Raw genomic sequence first — 15,334 nt, forward strand, 5'->3', positions numbered from 1 at the left:
AGTTAAGCCTTCACTATAAATGGGATATAATCCACAACTGAGCATAGAAAAACGTTAGTTAGTATAGACTAGCTTATTTAAAGTCTGATAGAAAGTTCAGTATTAGCCTAAAAATCACTAAATCCCTGTTTTATTTACCATTTAGCTTGATTATAAAAAATGCTAAATATGTCAAGTGCTTCCTCAAAGGCCCGACTTACCTAATTTAGGAGAAAAAAAGAGAGGAAACCTTCCGTCGCACTGTGGCTTCTGCTCCGCGCCCTGATTGACAGGAGCTTCAGGTTGCCGTGGAAACGGTCAAACAGCTTGTGAAACACACGCAGAAACTGGAAACTAGACATTAATTAAGTTTATTAATGTCTATGTGTAAAACATCCACATCCGCAGAAAGTCAGCTGAAAGCAAACGGGGTTATACACTTCTTATCATGAAGTTATATTTTCAAATTTCCCCAGTGCGAGAACAGTGGTGAAAGTTGGCCAGCTTTTCTTCCTTATATTAAACTTGCCAACAGTTTTGGAGTGGTTCACCTTATACATGTTCCTCACATATTGGCAGTAACCAGTCATAAATAATCTACTTTTCTGCAGCATTGTATTGATCTGTCGGGTTTAGTTCGAGGTACCATTATCTTTGTAATTTATAAACATGATCAGATTTCAGATCTCTATAAGAGATAACTAAACCCAAACGGGGTTTTTGATACCAGCTGTTTAGTTAAACGAATTAACACAAGTATTGAGCCACAAATTAAGCTTAAGAACACATTCAATGCAAATTTGCCAGTTTCTAATTTGATTAGGCAGTATGGTAATACATGTTTTTGTATTTTACTGCTAAAAAGAAAGTCCACTCTGGTCAGTCTGAAAGTATTTTATCCAAACACTTCCCCAAACCATTTTCTGAACTATCAAAAAACATAGAAGAAAGTCCACTCTGGTCAGTCTGAAAGTATTTTATCCAAACACTTCCCCAAACCATTTTCTGAACTATCAAAAAACAAAGAAAAAACATAGATTTTTCTTTCAGGATTGCCAAAGTAAAATAATCTGTTCATTTATAAGAGTATACCTGGTTTCTAATCTATTCTATTCTATTCTATTGTCTGTCAGCAGACACTTGTCTGTATTAGCATCTAAAAATCTGTTACATATTGGTTGAGACAGGAGCAGAGGCTTCTGTAAAGAATAATGGCAAAACATAATAATAATAATAATAATAATAATAATAATAATAATAATAATAATAATAATAGTTATAATGCCAAACATCTTGATTCATGTTAAAACTCATTCGTCAACTGCAACTGAAAGACAATGAAATAGAGAAATCCAGTGTCAACAAAAACAGCTTTATTATCTTCTTTTTCATCATTGTGTCTTTGCTGTTTAAAGACAATGTTAAACAAGTATAAATTAAGGGAAAAAAAATATACAATTTAGAAAAAAAAGATAAGAAAGACCTCTTTTGAATCTGTAGTTACACCTGAATACACTTGTGTGTATTTGGATAGAGTCAAGGCAGGTCAATCATCTTACCTCGACCTGTACCAGGCCACTGTTGTGATGTGTCTCATAACTTTCATTACCATACAGATCAATAATATCACCATCATCATCATTTCACTACAAAGCTGTGAGTCACAGTCCCACAGCGGAGCAGGGTTCAGTTAAGACAAGGCAAGAACAAAAAGAAACTCCCCATCTTCATCAGTTTCCTTCTACCTCAACGCGGAGCAGCATCGGATGAGGAGAAGATGTGTGCAGCACAATCCAGTCTCATTATGCATACAAGCAATATGACTGCAACAACATGAGAACAATGGCACCCACGAAAAGGAAGAAACAGAAAGTCAAAGCATTACAAGTAAAGCAAAGAGTCACCAGAGTGAATCAAAAGTTGGGGGAGATGAAATGAGAGAAACAATGACAATGGTTTTACATTAAAACCCTCTGAGACAGGGAAGGCAGACAAAGAGGTTATTCTCAGTACACTCTCCTTTTACACTTTGGTTTGTTTTTTTTTTCTTTTTCTTTCTGCACCGAGACAGAAAACTGTTCTGTCTGAAGCAACAGCCATGAACAACTAAACACACTGAGTTTTTGCGTTATTGCTATAGCTGTCCGATTCTATACAGGCCCTCAAAGGGGCAACTTCTGTAGACAAATCACCATCAATCACTGAGGTTGCATCATTTGGAAAATATGCTGATTAAAACATACTGTCTGGTGAGCTATCCATTATCATTCAAAATATAATATGTATTCTCAAATATAAAATCATCTCAGAAACAATATATTTAAGTAAATCTCCAGTAAACCTGAAAAGGAAATTGCAGGTTAAATTTACGTCCATATAAATCTTCGCCACCACTCAGGAGTAATTTGTAATCTTTCAGTAATCACGACAATGCAAAATTATGTCGTACTAATGACAATATTAAAGCAGAAAAGAACCGTGTTGGAAAAAGTAGTGTCTATTCTCACATGTGACACTTTGATATGAGTAGTGTCACTACCTTCTTGCATTACCTTGTATTTATGAGTGAAGTGTTTGAGTTTGTGTGAGGTCAACATGATCTACATAAAAGGAGAACAGGAGACTTATAGGAATACTTTAACATTTTGTAAAGTTTTTTTTGTTTGGAAAACCAGACAAATCTATGGTCAGTGCACATTAAAACCAGCAGCTGTTTAGATTAACAAAGAAATGATAAAATGGTACATTTATGTTCTGTCCAAATGCAAAGTCAGCTAGCAACATCTGATTGCAAGACAAAGGGTCTGTAACCTCGAAATTAAATTAAATTTTGTGATTTGTTTTAAATTTTTACCAGCCATTTAAAATTAGTCAGACCTGATAAGGATTAAACCTAATCATTGAAAAAATGAAAAAGGTATTCTGCTGCTAAAAGGAATTAGCCTTTAATCACATTTGTTTAATGTTCATGGAGTTAATGTTGATGCTAAAATTTCAGAATGACATATTTTTATTCACAAGCATTAACTTCCTTAAGATTACACACTCTGTTCATGAGTTTCAAAAGATCCACTCTGTTTTTTTGGATGGAAGTCTTTCAAATTGACCAAATGAGTTTAGTTTAGCAAGATTATCTTGTAATTTTGTACTCCATTTGTGCCATTTTTATTCTCTTTAATACATTTATTGCACAATAGTTTTGTCAGCTGTAATGTTGGTTTAAAGTGTTTTTGAAAGTTGTATGGTATGGTTTGTAGCTTTTTATCCACTGCTGTGACATAAGAGACAATACTCTTACTCTGGCTAATTTAAAAAGAAATCCAAGTACATACTTCCAAAAATGGTGAATTTTTTCTTTAGAATCAGACAGGATATTTAGTGACTGATCACAACGTGCTTATAACAGCGACAAATCATACAAAGAATTAAAACTTTGCATCTTAATGGGCACAAGACACTTCTTTTTGTGCAATAAAAAAAAACCCCCCAGCAATAATTCATTTCATAATCTATTAATCTGATAAATAATCTAGCAGATAAAACATTTCAAGAGCTCAAGTTATCAAACAGAAAATCTACTTCCTTCTATCAGTCAAAGACTCAGCAAAGAGATCTTCTCTAATATAAGGAATTTGTCTTCCAGTGCATTTTTTTGTTTCACATTTTCATATCCTGCACATCAGAGGAAATAACTGAGGTTTCCAATGTGTGGGCTCAAACAAAAATGCATCTTCAGTGTGTTAAGACAGTTTTTGGCCAAACCACAGGCGCCTTAGAGTTAATTCACACATTTATAGAATCAATCTGGAATGAAACAGGAAAATCACAGCAAATCCTTCAGGTTCATTAAGTCTTTTCTGTACAGATAACTTCACACTCTGATTTGCTGAATTATTTTTCATTTTACAATATCATTATTTTATCACAAAAAGATTCACACAAATAGACTAGATGGTAAATACAATACCTCCAGCCATGGATTCTACATTCCTAACAATAATTACAAAAAATACTAACTGGTTTGCAAAACTCTTGTCACCGTAGACTTGTAGTGCACAGGTCAGGGGACTCGCTCCCTTATTCAGTCAGTTAAAGGCAAAGACTATGGGTACCTTTGTGAGCTGATCCCAGATCAGCAAGTCCACAAATGGTGAATGAGCCGTGTTGAGTCTGGGGCAGCGGCTGAGACAGTCCCCTGTGGCTGCAGCTGACTACACGATGGAGTGCTACAGGAACCAGCCCTGTCTTCTACTCTAACATCTGACCTCCTGTCAACTGAATCCACTCACGGCTCCTCAGAGAACCTGCTGCAGTCTCAGAACCAGGAATCCCACTCGAAAGATTTGAGCTACAAACTAGTGAGTGACAAGGCTGTAGAACTCAGGTAATAGACACAAACCAACATGTTTGTGGGTGTACGGGGTAGAAATTACTAAATATCTCTGTGATTAGGGGCAGATTTTGTTTTTTACTTTGCAAATTTCATACAGTCACTGAGATCTTTCTTACTCAAAATTGTCATGAAGAGAACAGAGGCTGTTGCTGTGAGAGAGCACCAGAGAACAAGTTCAAATACAGAACCAGAAATACTTTCCTCTTAAATCCAGTGGGAAAGTGTGTCCAAACTTTTGACAGGTAGTGTACATCAGATTTCTCAACATGATCAGAGTTTTGTATTAACTTCTAGTTAACCACAGTAAAATAAAACAAAAAAAACTTTTATGGAGTCTTATTAGTGTGATACGAATAAATTTTTTTTATGTTTGAAGTTTGATACTGTGTCACAACTAAAGGACTAACAAATAGTGTTTTTCTAATTAATATCATGATTGGAAAATACGTCAAGCATGTTTGGATGTTTGATATCCACTCAAGGCAACTTATTCAAAGTATGAATATTGAGTGGTAATATTACTTTCTTGTGGATTACAGGCTAAAGAACAAACTAGTTGCATATATTAAGGAAAATCCCAATATTCACTCTGAAGAAAAAATATGTCTGCCTTGTTGTATGTTTTAAGACTTTAGATCAGGGGTGTCCAAAGTCGGTCCTCGAGGGCCGCTGTCCTGCAGGTTTCCCATGTATTCCTGTTCCAACACATCTAGCTTCCACTAAATGGATCAAACAGCCAATGACGTGCACAACTGATTAAGCTCTACTACTAATTAATTTGAATCAGGTGTGTCTGAGCAGGGATGCATAGAAAACCTGCAGGATTCTGGCCCTCGAGGACCGGAGCTGGACACCTCTGCTTTAGATAAACCTGTCTCTAAACCAGGGGTGGGTAACTCCGGTCCCCGACAGCCGTAGTCCTGCAGGTGTTAGAAATCTCCCTGCTGCAAAACACCTGACTCAAATCAATGGCTAATTAGCAGACTCGTGCAGAGTTTGATGTCAAGTTTCTGCACAAGTCGGCTCATCAAGTGATGTGTATCAGCTGCGATGCAGCAGGGAAACTCCCAACACTTGAATGTTCTTGAGGACCGGAGTTTCCCACCTCTGCTCTAAATAGACTTCATGCCTGATTGAACATTAGCTGTTAAGGTGGAAACTCAACATGCAGAAAATAAAATAAAAATCTGTCAAAAACTGAGAGGATTCCAAACACAAGTATCACATAGTTCATGCTGCTTATTTTCTTGTTGGCTGAGCTTATAGATGACTCTGTTTTTTTTTTTATCTCATTCCAACTGATTCAGGTTAAAATGCATTTTTTTCCATCTTTTATGAAAAGCACTTGAGCCATCAGAACCTTTTTGTTTTTGTCTAATACTTGTGGCCTTCAAAGTTGATAATTAAATATGGAAGAAAGTTTCTGATGCAAACCTTGGTCTATTATTCACCCCAAAGGAGTGCATAAACCGTGATTGTTATCATTACCATGAAGATAAATTGTGATCCATTGTGATATTCGTGGAGTGAGCTTTGATTAATCTCAGTTGTGGTAAGTAAAATAGAAGGACCCATTTCTTAAACCCACAGAAATACTGACATGTATACTCAGGACTGCTCTGACTGTATGCCTCTAAGATTTTTTCAGCATCATCATAGGCTGCGTTAAAATTCGTTTCTGTGCATCTCGTAAAAACTCTGTGACAAGGGGAACTCAGGAAAGTGCATTGTGGGTATCATTTGCGCATTTATTGTGTGTTATTCCAACTGCATTAGCTCACAGCCACTCTTTGTCTCACTGCTGTTTCAGTAAAGCGTCTGAGAGGGTTGCTAAGGCAACGCCCTGTCTTATTCCCCAAAGTAAAATCAGAAAAGTGTGCATTTGGAGGTATGGTGTTTTCTGAGAGTGTGTGACACACACACACATTCTCATGCTTATAAAGGTCTGTGTGGTGCTCATAAACCAGCTACGCTCCACTGCCTGAGTACTGGAGGCCCAGTGGTTTCCTGTCCAGTGAGGTTAGGTGGGATTTGAGATGAGTTCCTGGATTAGAAGATGTCAGGACACATGCTCCAGTCCTGTCTCTCCTTTGCCTCCCAGTAACCTCCCTTGTACACAAATGTCATCTCTCCCGTGATTGAATCCCTTGTCTGGTGAAACCACAATGGCTGGTAGCCTTCATATTCTCTACCTGGGGAGAAGAAGCACACATTTCATTCAATCATTTTCATTTAATTACCTTCTTTTAGAGAAGCCACACTTGCAGGCAATTCAATGTGCAATCAATTCATCCTATATACAAATGAATATATGAAAAGCAATCAATTTCTACACATTGCATGTGGTATAGCTCCAAATATGAACCGGACTGTAAGGAGTTAAACTAAAATGTGTATATAAATAGCAAAACAAAGAAATACATAGGCAAAAATATGGATCCATTATAATGGACAAAATTAAGATCGCAGTTTTTAAAACTCTCTGATCTCAATAATGGAAACAGCAAACAAAGGAGAAACTGCAGTTTTCTGATGTGTGGATGTTGGTAATACTGTGATGATTTACACTTTGTACAGAGGCTTATATAGTGTTCACTTGAAACAAAACTGGAATTAGGTTTGATCCAAGCTTGTTAACGGATGCACCAGAAAAGTGCTCTTAAAAAAAAAAAAAAAAAAGACATTTTTGGATAAAGTGCAAATTAATTCTTTGTTACTGTGGCTTCTCTAAGAAAACACAGTAATAATACTGACAGCAAGAATGATTCTGTTATTGCACATTACATATTACTGAGGCCTGTTCTGAATGAAAAAGTCACATGTATACAGGAAAAATCTTCTTTTTCCTGAGTCATTACTTGGATAAGTTGACATGACAGGGGTTTCATGCAGTTCCCAAACAGAGGCAGAGCACACAGAGGACACACAAGGGGATGGTTTGTGTGTGTGGATGTGTGTTTGTGTGTGTAATGTGATGCACAACAGAGGGATACAGGGCAACCCTCACTCACCAGAGTCATTTTCACACTCTGACCATCAATAAAGGGAGGAAAAGAAAGACAAGTCATGGGTACATCAAATACAGTCTAGCCTACACACAAGATTACCGTCAGGATAAAAAGCTCCCAGTGAGGTTTTTATAAAGTTCAGACTGGCTTATATAAGCTTTTTAATGTTCAGCTCTGAACAGACATTTAATAACTTGAACTTTTGATTTATTTATTATTCATTAAGATTGCAAGACCCTAAGGAAATCATCAATAAAAAAAATTAAGAATGTTTTATCTGCCTTGAATTCACATGGCATAGATGAATCTGTCAAATGCTATGAAAATGTAAATGCAAAAAGGGATTGAAGAGCTACTACATTATTTTATTTTCATAATATTGTTCATGTTTTTAAGTGATTACAGATAAACTATCAGATGTCTTCAGTTGTCTGTGAACCTCAGCTGCAAATGCTACTGAAAATAAGACAGTGATGTGTGCCAAAAATACTGGTTGTGTCTTTTTTCAGCTACTCTTTGCAAGTCAGACACACATTTACAACACTATTAAATACCTTCATCCAGTGCTTCTGAGGCCTCTGCCTCCCTCCTCCTCCTCACAGCTCTTTGTTTCTCTTCTAGCCTCTGCTTCTCGGAGTTTGCTTCATCCCATCGACCTTCCTCCATCAGCCTCTGGTCTGGTCTGAGACGGCTGTCGGTCAGTCCCACTCCTTCTTCAGGCTCATTCAGTGTCAGAGCCAAAGCTGAGAAGCAGTACATGTTCTCAGCGTTTTCCCTGACAGAGTGATAGGAAATTAAACAAAGTTAGTTTGTAATATTCTACAATTGATGGCATCGGTCGAGCACTGCAGTCTAGTGCAACATGCTTTATGAGGTGGATGGAAAGAGCTTACGGTAAAGGGTATTTCTTCCACAGCAGTTTTGGGGACAAAGTCTGGTACACAGTTTTTTGCTTGCCCTCTGCTCCACTGCCCCCTCGACTGCTCTGAATGATCTTTGCGCTTTCCATTTTGTCATCCCAAGTACCAGAGAGGACGTAATGAGCCTGGCCTCCACTGTCTGCAACCACACCTGTCACCTGGAGAGAGCAAAAAGAAATGAAAGAAAAAGATTCATAAAAATTAATAACATGAACATGGAATGAAGGTCCCAAAACATGTTTCAGCACTTTTTACATGTTATCAACACACAGTTCATTTGATTGAGCTTTACTAAATTTAGATTATTTTACTTGCATCTAAGTTTAAACTATGAGCATCAGCAATGATGCTTTCCCAGGAGAGGGCAGCATCACACAAATTAACCCTAAACTGTATGACGTCATGTCAACGGCAGGGTATAAGCAAAGTGTGAAAAAGGAAGCATTTACCTTCCGGGGAACATCCCTGGAGAAGTAACTGTAGGGAGAGAACTTGAGTTGGCAGGTCTCCTTCGTCCTTTGATTTACAATCTCAATGTCTCCTGACTGCATGAACACAAAACACACAGAAAATCAGTTACAAACACAGCTACGAGATAATATCAATGTGTTTCATGTCTTTCCGCTCAGTATCAGTATGTTAAAAGGTCCTAGAAGTCCAGTTTATTACCAAGCTTCCTGTTACATCACAGGCTGCTGAAGTTCTTACTATATATCTAAGATAAATACATGTTTCAAGTGCTTTAACAAGCTACCATGCAAATGCTCAGATAGATAGAGCTCCTGTTTAGCAAAGATAAGTGGGCGTGTTGTTGTGTGTTCTTTCAGCACATGCATGAGGTGAAACATGGAGAGTGGTGTGATATACACTCCAGGCCACTATAGTGGCCCATACTTGAACAGGTGTGACCAAGTTTTTGCACTGTCAGTCATTAAATGAAAAGTGTGAGGATAGTTTCTGCTGTTATGCTTGTTTGTAATAATATGTTCACTGTCAGGAATCAGTGGTACAGAGGCTCCCATTATTATGATGGAGGACCAGAGGGTATGCTTCAATGATAAGCATACCCTCAGGAGGTCAATGATAAGCATACCCTCAGGAGGTCTTTGACATAACCTTTATGGACAGCATTACTAGACATGGGAAAGGGGCTGTGAGGCTTGTTTGTTTGTGGTTTGTTTTTTAAGATTATGCAGCCCTGTTGGCTTTTTTTGGTAATGATCTCCTGATTGCATTTTTGGGGTCTGTGTTATGTGTGAATCCGCTGGGGTTACATCTGTCAAGAATAAGAACATGGCTCTCAAGGTTTTACAAGAAAATGGCAGATTTAGGTTCAGGGTTCAGGAAGTGAGTAGAATTAATTGAAGAATTAAAGAATGTTGGAGTAGTCTTCAAAAGTGGAGGCAGAATGGAAAATGAATATATTACATGGTACAGTCTTTGCTATGGTGAAAAAGGCTGTACCAGTAATTTATGGTGAAGAGAGCTCAGCAAGATGTTCATTTACTTGTTCATTTACACTCTCACCTACACCTTGTGTCACAACTTTAGTAGTGATAGAAAGAATATGAACACAAGCTTCATCAGGTTTTCAGCACACATCCTTATAGAGATAGAGGTCTGAGTATATCACCTGTATTGATAGTTAAGCAGTTTGGTCACCTGTCAAATATTTCACCGGGTGCTCTGGTTTCAGTAAGATAACTTGAGACCAATTGAGAAGTCCCAGAATATGACAGATAGCATATCCCAGCTGGTTTAGACATACTCCCTGGAAGAGCAGGAAGAGGCAGTCAGAGTGAAGAAAGTCTGAGCTGCTTTCTTAACTCTGAGCCAGCTGGGGAGTAGCAGATGGATGGATGAATGTATATTCCCTGTCAGTGTCATGTAGATCACCCTAACTTATATCATTAGCTGTATAATTCAAAATGCTGGCTGCATGTAGACTGCCAAAAGTAGGACAATTGTTTCCCTAGTTAATGTGGAACTGGTGCCTGACCTCTGTCAGTAGAGGGCAGCAGAACCCTACTTTTCAGAACAAAACTCTAATTTGATACATTTCAAGGAAATTACACACTACTCAGTATATACTCAGTTCACACATAAGTAGAAATCGGGGTGGGGGTGAAAAGATGACAGAAAGAAGAATATTTAAAAAAAATCACACTTCCTTAAATGAAATTAAATTTACTTTACACATGTGTTGCCTGACCCACCAGCCTCCTCCCCATAAGTAACTGGGCCATCTCAGAGAAAGGAGAGGCTTTTGTTTTAGGGTTTTATTAGAGATCAAAGCTTAACATAAAATCCCCAGAGATTGAAGAGCTCTGTAGTTATGTGCTGTATGGCTTTGCTCTGATTCCCATATTCACATCCCTCTACGCTGCTGGCCTGTGCCACATGCATTTGCAATGTACGTAGAATATGTTTATGTGGTGTGTTTATGTGTTAATGTAGATGAACCTGGAATTCAAATATGGTGGGTTTGGAGCCTTGTAAAACTAGGTACTAGTAGAAAAATCCCTATAAACAGACCTGGTCAATCCACAGCTTGCCCACAATGATGTTGTGCACTGTAGAGGTGACCTTTCTCCATACATAATGGTTCCCACTGGAGTGGAAATGCAGGTGAATGGCACCTGGGGACACACAGGAACAAAACACTATCAGAGAAAAGAATCATCACAGCTGCTTTGCTTTCATTCTGCAGTTTCTGACATAAAGTAGTGATCATGGGTTTGGTTTTGGAACATTTTTATGCTCTGTACATAGTCATTTCTTCCTATTTCCAATTAGATTTAAGCTCAGAAGATCTAAAACACCTTAATATTAAGCAAGTTTTTACAGTTAAATAGCTCATTACAGCAGCCATATACCGGAAAGCGAGAGAAGTCAAGTAAATGTCACTGCATCCATTTCTTGGTCTACACCCATCACATTTCTCATTTATCTGAACCAACAGATCGCTGCTCTTTGTCCTTCTGGCGCAATGTAGAACTCACTTAAACCCATATTTATGTGTGTGTCAAAGAGGTAATAAAAACCTCTTGATTCATTCTCACACCCTATCCTCTGGTGTAGATTGAGCAGCAAACAGATCAGTGGTCTACTTCTTTAGTGTAGGTCTTTTTTAAAACCTGTGCAGCAGTATATCAATATGCAAGACAGAAACAAATACTGTAAATAGTTATGCTCAGAGCTATACATGCAGTATCTTTTGGTCAGCGAAATTTTGAGTCACATACTGAAATTTAAAGGGTATGTGATTTCAATCCTTTCGAACAAAACAAAACCAAAAACTTTTTTTATTATTCTCTAAGTTCAGATAAGTCATTCATGAGGCACAATGACTGATGACACCAGTGGTGTGAACTGAAAAGACAAAAAAAGAGCAAATTTTGTTGTATAATTATCAAAAAACAAAAAAAAGGTTGAGGGATATTGCATTAGTAGTGTTTTATGTTCTCTGGAATTCTTTTTTATTGTCAAACAAACCAAACGAACAGGTAATGTGTCGGTCTAGTGCATTTTTGTTATGATACCATCTCAGGGATGCAGTCTGTAGAGTGAAATAAGAAATTATTTGACACTACATGATGCATTTAGAGCTAATTATTCAACAATGACCTGGTTGTGAGCTTAGCTGCAGAGTGTGAGGCTGTGACTAGATATACTCATTGTTCTGCTGGGTGAGTCCAACTATTAAAGTTGGAGTAGGTAATCGTACTCAAAGACTTTTTTTTTTTTTAATTTTTTTTTTTTTTACTCTGGGTGAAGTGGTTCTTCGTCCTGATAGAAGTCTATACATTTTCTCATCATGAACAATAAAAAATATAGTTAGACCCCTCAGTTTACTGTAAATCTGTAAAAACTCTGACCAATCAAAACGTTCGGGCCGAATTGAATTGTTCATTTCTTATATTTCGTAAGCTTCTTCTCCCGGCTCTCCTCCTCCCGCAGAGCATACCTGATCGCCACACCCTGCATAAATAGTGTGTTAGGATGAAAATACAAAGTACTGAAGAAGAAACTCGGAAGGCAAACAAGGCTGAGAAAATGCAGGAAGGATTTCCTGACCCGGCTCGGTTTATTTGCCTTCTCCCGCTAAACAGCTGAGAAAGAGAAAGTCGTTGGTGGAAAAAGCTGCAAACTAAAAAAGCACTCGGAGAGCGAAAACCAAGGCCTTTAAAAAATTGCTGGATCCAAACGTGATCCGGATCATCACCAAAATTAAATCAGTTCTTCCTTTTCATGTTTCCAACAACCCCTGAAATTTTCATTAAAATCCGTCCATAACTTTTTTAATTATCTTGAACACACACAGACAAACAGATAAAAGTCAGTAAAAACAAACTCTTTGGCCAAGGTAAGAAAAAAGCCTGCATGCAAAACCAAAGGGGGAGGAGCCAAGACAGGGTGCTACTTTCAAATCTTGCAACTCCCCAACATTACCTACCCCAGCTTTAATTGAAAGATCTGTACAGACACACAGAGGAATACAGGAATGCTTCCCCTCAGCCAACATAATCATCACTGCAGAAACCTTACTGCTGTTTTACACCCAATAAAAATGATCAAAGCTTGACTTTTGAGAACTAAAGTAGAGTCATGACTGCTGTCACAGTGACAGCTGTGTGATCCACCAGACAGCGATCTGTCTCAGCAGCAGCCAGCCAGAGAGCTGAACCAGCTCCTCTAGTTTTCTTCCTAACTGCAGGGGTACATTTGCATTTTCAGGGCTCAAATTTAGCTGACACTAATGGGCACACATTAAAAAGGTCATTTCAAACCAATTTTGGCTACACTACACAGTCCCCTAGTCCATTTCAGAGTGGATTTTAAGATCTCATTGTTTGATTTTTAAGTGTTTAAATTAATTCACTCCTTTTTATTTTTCTGACCCTTTAACTGTGTTCCTTACAGCTAACTGAGATCTGCTGGTCAGACACTTCTGACTGTCTTGAGGTCCAGGTTAAAACACAGGGGTGACAGAGCTTATTTTATTTTTAGCCCCAGTCTATGGCAGTGCCTGCCTCTCCACATCAGGACCTCACCAGCAGTGGATATTAAAAAAAACCAAAAAAAAAAAAACCAAACATTATCCAAGGCTTTAAAACCAGATTAAGTTTTGACATTTAGTCATGTGTGTTGTGTTGTGATATTTTGTATATTATAAGTTGCTGTCCTCTTGTTTTAAACTGATAAACTTATTAATAAATGTGTCTCATAAAGACAACTGGGGCCCTAACTCAGATCACATTCATGATCAGCAACAGTCTTGCATAATACGTAACACTTTGCAGGCTCATTCTTTCTCCATAGCCCAACAATTCATATGGTACAATGTTGCAATCGTGCATAAGTAGTAATTAAAATATACTCTGACCACCACCTTTACTCTGCTCTATGTGCATGAGTCAAGAATACAGTGCATGAGTTTAAATGTACAGTGGGATTTCTAAAATCTCAACATTATATATAAAGAGACTGAATATATATAAAGACTCAAAAATATACATAAAGAACACATGATATTTGGTTTCCCAGAACTGCAGCCTGCTAACTTCTCAGGTAAATGTGAAATGTCTTACCCAGAGGCATAATGGAGAGGTATTTGCCACGGAACTTGCTTGCAATGGTAATTTCCTGCCACAAGGTCCAGCCTTTTTGGGAAATCACATGATGCGCAGCTGCAGGGGGATGATGGCTAACCTAAAGAGAAAAAGAGACACATACAGGAGTGTTCATAATGTCACAAAAAAACATAACGCAGACCTCAGTTTGTGAGTTAAATACAGCATATGCTAACACTTTGAGGAAAGTGTAAATAAAATCTGCCTGTGTTCATATCATTACCTGCTCACACAGTGAGCGATAGCCATATTCGTCCAGGCGATCAAGCTCATAGGTCTCACCCAGCAGAGGGTTGAAGGGTTTGGCTGTCCGCAGTACAGTGGTGGAGTAGGAAGAGACAGAAAAGGCAGCAACCAGGCACATCTGCTCCAAGGAAGAGTCGCAGCGTGCCGCCTTGTCTAGGAGCTCGTGATACTCCAAGTCTTCAGTTAGTCGCTGCAGCATTGACAGAGGCTCGTTGAAATTTACCTGAATGAAAGATAAAGAAATAAAATGTAATGCACACAGTTCTGTGTTAGCCTGTCAGCAAACAGCTGGCCGTTCCTTTGAAACTTACAGGCATAGGGATTTTAGATAGCTCCTTGCCGATGCAGTTTTTCATGATGCTCCACAAATTGAGGGAGTAATTGGGTTTGTCTGGAATATGAGTCCGCCTCCGTCTGCGGGGTTGCAGCTCCTTCCCTGACACATCATTAAAGCTTGGAGACATCTGGGATTGGTGCAGAAAAAAGGGGTAGGTGCATACGGTTGAGAAAGAAAAAGAAATCGGCTTCATTGACAGTTTGTCAGCATACCACCAGTTACAGAGCCAGTAAAACACAAGGGAAGTAGGAAAGACACAGATGTGTAGGAGAGAGCAGCAGAGGCATAAAAGTAAGAACAGATGTCTGATTTGCAATTAAGATTTAGTGGGATGATGCAACTGTATGTCTGTGGCACCACAGGGTTGACAAGAAGATAGCAGGAAACACAGAGAAAGGATGTGTGCACCTCTCTCTGTGTGAGAACAGTATGTGGAAATGTTACAGAGGTAAATCAGTGAAGTGTGAGCTTTGCAGTGATACAAATTAATCTACGCTGAGTCAGCAGCATTTGCAAATGTCAGCTTTATTTGTCATGCTTGTTAGGAAGACAGAGACTTACATGATCGTCCTGGTTCCAGTCACTGGGCTGGCCTCCGCTCGCTCCGCTCAAATTACTGTGAGATCGCCTGGAAGGGAATTAAAAATATTTTATGCAACATGCAGTGGACAGAACTCTCTGTGAAACCCCTATCTGTCCTGTCAATTGCTGGGCAATGCAGTGGAATACTGTACAACAGCTGCAATCAGTCTTACAAGGTTTAGACTGGAGTTGAGAGATACCTCAATCCGCCACAACATTTCAACCACTTACAGGCA

At 38.5% G+C, this 15,334-nt stretch overlaps 1 protein-coding gene across 1 annotated transcript in view; it reads right to left on the bottom strand.

The window, feature by feature from the left end:
* Positions 1 to 1,332: 1,332 nt before the first annotated feature.
* osbp2b (oxysterol binding protein 2b) overlaps positions 1,333 to 15,334 on the bottom strand; it is a gene marked incomplete at its 5' end in the record, with an annotated part of 53,312 nt that continues 39,310 nt past the window's right edge. The window contains 9 exons of the mRNA XM_079251014.1: positions 1,333 to 6,564; positions 7,935 to 8,155; positions 8,274 to 8,458; positions 8,750 to 8,845; positions 10,836 to 10,939; positions 13,892 to 14,012; positions 14,157 to 14,402; positions 14,491 to 14,643; positions 15,078 to 15,144. Coding sequence (XP_079107140.1) covers positions 6,422 to 6,564; positions 7,935 to 8,155; positions 8,274 to 8,458; positions 8,750 to 8,845; positions 10,836 to 10,939; positions 13,892 to 14,012; positions 14,157 to 14,402; positions 14,491 to 14,643; positions 15,078 to 15,144 — 1,336 coding nt within the window. The 3' untranslated portion in view covers positions 1,333 to 6,421. The remainder of the gene's footprint in view (positions 6,565 to 7,934; positions 8,156 to 8,273; positions 8,459 to 8,749; positions 8,846 to 10,835; positions 10,940 to 13,891; positions 14,013 to 14,156; positions 14,403 to 14,490; positions 14,644 to 15,077; positions 15,145 to 15,334) is intronic.

This window comes from Telmatherina bonti (genome assembly GCF_933228915.1).
Source record: "Telmatherina bonti genome assembly, chromosome: 13".
Taxonomy (NCBI): Eukaryota; Metazoa; Chordata; class Actinopteri; order Atheriniformes; family Telmatherinidae; genus Telmatherina; species Telmatherina bonti.